We start from the raw sequence: 6,080 nt of genomic DNA on the forward strand, positions 1-6,080 counted from the left end.
ATTATTTAAAGCATTTTGAGAAAGTATACAAACATGCAGATTTTAAGCATGGCGTTGAGGGGGGAAAAAAAAAGGAAATTTTTATATTTTGTTAAATTTAATTAAAAACATTTGTAATATGAAAACAATCAGCAATCATCTATAAAGATCTATAATCTCAAAGAAAAATTTATCGTTAAAAAATTTATATAATAGTTAAAATTTGCAATCTGATTACAGTCTAACGTCTCGAGGAACTAATAATTAAAGTTTAAAAAGATAAAGCAATAATAAACAGAAATTAATTAAAGAATTAAGAAATACGGAAGATCATAAAGTTAAAAAGAAATTTCAATCTGAACTTCGTAAGCGGATTTCGGTTTAATATTTGAAATATTTTAAAGCCAATTTTTTTCTCCCATTTCTGGTAGACTAAGAATTAGACCCACACAATCAAAAGATATAGAACATAAAATCTCATATTTAAAATGAGCTATTCAAAATAGCATTGTGAAATGACAGGGCAAAGCATTATTTTGATATTACCATGTGGAGTTTTGTGAATTTATTTGATGAAGAAAATACAAAATTGTTCAAGATGTAACTACGCGTTATTTCGCTGGATCTTGAGGCTTGCAATAGATACTTCCTTCAAGTAGTAATGCTTTTTGTTTTGCCATGGAACGAAATACGCGAGATGAAAACAATAAATCCCTCGAAGAGGTTTCCTTTGATGCATTTCAGCTATTCAAACATATCCACTTTGTAAGTTTTTTCGACTATTCTCATCTTCGTACGATTTTAATTAGCAGAGATATTAATTAAAAAAATCCAAAAACGGTAATTTTCGCCCTCATTCTTCCGAGTGGCAACAATCTCGCACGCTGGCGATAAAAAACTGCTTTATTTCGAAAAGTGTTACCACTTCTCGTTTTCAAATCGGAGAGTTTGATAATAAAAAATTTGAAAATACAGTTATTTGAAAATAAAGTTTTACAAAATGTGAAATAAAAATATATCATAGGTTATAGTTTATTTAAGTGGTTTTCGACTGATTTCGTCTTTACCATTGTATGTTGCCATTCTATGTTTTAATTATTTTGATGAAATTAAGTTATTACAAACATAGAGAAACTTCTATTGATTTTTTTTTTTTTTTTTTTTGTAAACGTAAATTTCTTTCATCAAATTCCATTTAATTATTATTTATTAGTCTAAAAAGGAGTAATCATAAATGTCCTATTTATTAGTCTCGAAACGGGATTTTGCGTTGAATCATTATAAATGGTTGTACCACTTTTAAAATTGTTGCCAGCAAATATTATTGCCCTATATTGTTTTTAACAAAATTAAATAATGAAGAATCTGCATGCATGTATGTATGTATATGTTACCGTGAAAGACCGAAATTGGAGAATGTCGACTTTCACCGGAGAATGTCAACATTCACCAAATACGTCGGTGAAAGACCGAATATTTCACTACATTCTTGTATATTCGGACCCTCACCGGTGTATGTCGACAATCACAGATATGCTCTGGTGAAAGTCGAAAAGAGAGGTCATAAAATGCCATAACAGTTTAAGTTGTTGCAATAAATAAGATTTGAATCACATAATTTAGTAAGTTTTTTATTAGTGTTATTTTATTTTCTCATTTAGAACGTACTGTATAATTAAGTAAGTTTTTAACTTCTATTATTTTCCTTTCTCATTTTGAATGTATTGTGTGTTTTAGGTTCTCATGTTCTTAAGTTCTTATTTCATGTTTCAAGTGCGTTTATTCGCGACTGAATTACGGAGAAGAAAATATAATATTGTTATATGTTCAACATTCACCATTAGTACATGGTGAATGTCGACATTGACCGGTGTAAGTCAGAAATAAGCGTATTTGGAAAATATTTCGGACATACACCAAGAGACTATGTGAATGTTGACATTCACCGGTGAAAGTCGACATTCTCCAGATTTCGGTGTTTCACCGTAACATATATATTTATTGCACCATTATAAAATGACAGTGCTCAGAGTCATTAAATTTTGTACAATGAAGTTCTCCACTCGAACATGTGCACCTGAAAGTTCGAATTTTAAATTTCGATTTTAATATTTCATATTTTGTAAAATTCTGAATTTTTGATTAACATACTCAACGATGTGAAAGAGAGCAGCGGGAGCATTGTATGGAATAAAACATTTTTTTTTTTTAATCTCCAGAACGCGAGACTATATGAAATGCTAATGATATGCTGTTTTTAAAGGGCGAGTCAAATGAAAGTGAGCCAATGCGAATATATGACAAACAGAGAACTTTATTTAAAGGTAGTCTCCATGAACATTGAGACATTTATCCCATTGACAAATGAGCCGCGTGATCCCCGTCTCATAAAACTCCTTGGGCTGTCGATTCAAAAAGTCTGTAGCCGACTCCTTCACGGCGGCGTCCGACACGAATCTGGTACCCTTGAGATGTTTTTTCAGTTTCCCGAAAATGTGAAAGTCGCATGGCGACAAATCTGGGCTGTATGGAGGATGTTGCAGCGTGTCCCACTTGAACTTTGCCAGTCTTAACCACATCAGCGACGTGGGGACGAGCATTGTCGTGTAGCAAGATCACACCCTTCGTCAATCTTCCAGGTCGTTTGTTCTTGATTGCGACACGCAGCCGATCCAGCGCTGCACAATATCGCGAACTATTGATAGTCTCTCCACGTTTAGCAAATTCAGTCAGTAATGGCCCCTGACGATCGAAAAAAAAAGTTAATAGCACCTTTCCCGAGGAAATGACAGCCTTGCTTTCTTCGGGGGTGGTGAATTCAAATGTTTCCAGCTTTGCCGGCGTGTTTCAGGTTCGTAGTGGTGGCACCATGATTCGTCTCCGGTCACAATTGCAGACAAGAAGTCGTCACCCTCATTGTGATACCGGATGAGATGAGTCAAAGCAGCGCCGAACCTCTCCGTCTTCTGGCGGTCGTTCAAAATCTTAGGCATCCATTGAGCACACAAAAGCCGATAACCGAGATGATCATCAATTATGATGTGAACTGAACCGGGACTGATGTTCACACGCTCTGCCAGTTCATCGATGCTTATCCTCCGTTCTTGTCTAATCAGCTCATCAACCTGTGCAATTGTGTCGGGGGTGATTGCAAGGTGGTTTTGGCCCGGTCTTGGATCGTCTTTGCAACTTTCACGTCCTTCTCTGAACCGTTTGCTCCAACGCTTCACAGTGGCCAATGGGATGCAATGTTCACCGTACACAGCAGTCATACGGCGACTAATTTCATGTTGGGAAACACCTTCAGCTGTCAAAAACCTGACCACACCACGCTGTTCCTCTTTTGGAGCGTCCATTATGTCACGCTACCGTCTTCAACCCAGTGTAAGAGCGCCTTAAAGAACTTTAACCTCACACTTTCGCGCCACTTTCGTAAATGAAGGCTGTCTCTGTGCTACGCGCATGCGCCGCAGATGATGGACCGAACCATTCTTGCTGAGGAGGGGTTGGCTCACTTTCATTTGACTCGCCCTTATATTATGGGATTTGCTTGCTGGATTTAATTTTGTGTGGCATAAGCGGGAAAAACGGGATATTTAAGAAATAAAGTCAACACACAAAACGCTAATAATAAAAACAACAACAACAAATGCGAACCATCTCTCTAAGAAACCTGAACAGTGATACGGTGAACTGAGAAAAGACTGAAATTAATAGAAAAATGTATGGCCACACTTAACACTGCATTGGGAATTCTAAACATAAGCTGCTATGGTGTTCTTAAAATTTCTGTCATTTTGCTGCTGAGCTTCACATGGCGTTAGTGCGAAGATAATGGCGCTTCATAATAAAGCTAAAAAGACAAAAAGAACTGGGTTAGCAGAAGTGAGGGTGAAAGCAGTCTGGTAGACTGCGAGATAAGCTATTCATACAGGATTGCGCCTCGAATAAATGCCGAACGCGATCTTCTAAAATAGTAAATAATGTTACCATATTTGTAGAATCTATTCATGCATGGTACATTGAGCAAGGCTGCATTTGAGAATTATGAATGATTTTCTGTAATGTTCGTATTTTTTAAAATAGACATATTGGAAAGATCATTACTTTCACATCAATTTATTACTGGCTTATACTCATATTTAGGATTGACGTATGCTACTCTTATATTTTGTACTTTACATTGACAAAAGCAAAATGCGAAGATATCCTGATTTAGGCATTTTAATCCGTCTATATTCGATCATAAACACCTAAATAAGGAAAAACGCTTTGTAATGTATGTCAGTGATCACTAACCTTAAATCTTAATTCCGATTTTGAGAGCATTCTAATCCTTTCGATCACAGAAGGAAAAGTTTCTCGCTAATTTCGTCAAATAATAATAATAATAATAATAATAATAAATCTGAAAGGTTTCAGATTTTAAATTACGTCCAAAGGGGCGTTTTTTAAACGTTTTGTATGTTACCTTTATTTATTAAATATCATGTTCTTTGCACTTAAAACATAAAATTCTGTTCAGTAGCAATGTCGCAAAATAATTTTAAAATGAGCATATGTTTAGAATTTCCGATGCACAGTTCCCCGCGCTGGAAATAAAAAAAGGTTTTCCGTAGAGTGTTGCCATTGCTCGCTTTTAAATCGTTGAGTTTGTTACTCAAAAATTCGTTATAGTTTTGCAAAATATGAAATAAAACAAATTCCAAATTTCAAATTTGGTCTTCCACATGCCCATATTCGTAGGAGGATTACGTCATTCAAAATTGGATGGCTCTAGGTACCGCGAGAAATATAATATACATACATTTATGCACATTTTTCATTATTTAATTTCTTCAAATATAATGCAGGATTCTAATATTTGGTGGCAACAGTTTGAAAAGTGATTTCCCGTTTATAGTGATTCAACGCAAAATCGCAAAACGGAAAGAATAGTCCTTCAGGGACAAAGCCCCTTTGAACTAATAATAATAATAATAATAAAATAAAAAATCTGAAAGCTTTCAGATCTTACATTACTCCCAAAGGAGGATTTTCTTTAATATTTTGTGTGTTACCTTTATTTATTTATTCTTCGCACTTAAACGAAAAAATTCACTTTAACAGTAATATCACAAAATAATTTAAAAAGATCATATCTTTAGAATTTCGGATACACAAGCTCGCACCTTGGAGATTAAAATGCTTTTTTTTTTTTTTTTTTTTTTTTTTTTTTTTTGTATAGTTTAGCCATTGCCTGCTTCGAACTTGTTGAGTTTGCTAATCAAAGATTCTTTAAAAGTTTTACAAAATATGTAATGTATATATGTTACGGTAAACACCGAAATCTGGAGAACGTCGACTTTCACAGGTGAATGTCAACATTCACATAGTCTCTTGGTGTATGTCCGAAATACTTTCCAAATACTCTTATTTCTGACTTACACCGGTCAATGTCGACATTCACCATGTACTAATGGTGAGTGTTGAACATGTAACAATATTATATTTCCTTCTCCGTAATTCAGTCGCGAATAAACGCACTTGAGACTTGAAATAAGAACTTAAGAACATGAGAACCTAAAGCACACAATACATTCAAAATGAGAAAGGAAAATAATAGAAGTTAAAAACTTACTTAATTATACAGTACGTTCTAAATGAGAAAATAAAATAACACTAATAAAAAACTTACTAAATTATGTGATTCAAATCTTATTTATTGCAACAACTTAAACTGTTATGGCATTTTATGACCTCTCTTTTCGACTTTCACCAGAGCATATCTGTGATTGTCGACATACACCGGTGAGAGTTCGAATATACAAGAATGTAGTGAAATATTCGGTCTCTCACCGACGTATTTGATGAATGTTGATATTCTCCGGTGAAAGTCAACATTCTCCAATTTCGGTCTTTCACGGTAACATATATATATATATATAAAAGGTTATATATATATATAAAAGGAAGCGTCTGTTTCTCTGTGTGTCTTTTGTTTGTTCTGCTCGGAAGCTATTAGAACCAGGGCCACGAAATTTGGTACATAGAGGTGCATCTAGACAAGAGCCAGTGCACCTGGAAGCGATTTTTTAAAAATCCTAATGAGGTTTTTCTTA

The 6,080-nt window shown here is 34.6% G+C and overlaps 1 protein-coding gene across 1 annotated transcript; it reads right to left on the minus strand.

Moving 5' to 3' along the window:
• Positions 1-220: 220 nt before the first annotated feature.
• LOC146996675 (protein GVQW3-like) lies at positions 221-3,251 on the minus strand. The gene is made up of 2 exons (XM_085817967.1): positions 2,818-3,251; positions 221-236 (listed from the first exon to the last, which is right to left on the minus strand). Exons 1-2 carry the CDS (start codon positions 3,249-3,251, stop codon positions 221-223), a joined length of 450 nt encoding a protein of 149 aa, XP_085674093.1.
• Positions 3,252-6,080: the final 2,829 nt, after the last annotated feature.

Source organism: Stegodyphus dumicola, chromosome 6 (assembly GCF_044657685.1).
Source record: "Stegodyphus dumicola isolate Sdum_Otavi_A_Nest chromosome 6, ASM4465768v1".
NCBI classification, from domain to species: Eukaryota; Metazoa; Arthropoda; class Arachnida; order Araneae; family Eresidae; genus Stegodyphus; species Stegodyphus dumicola.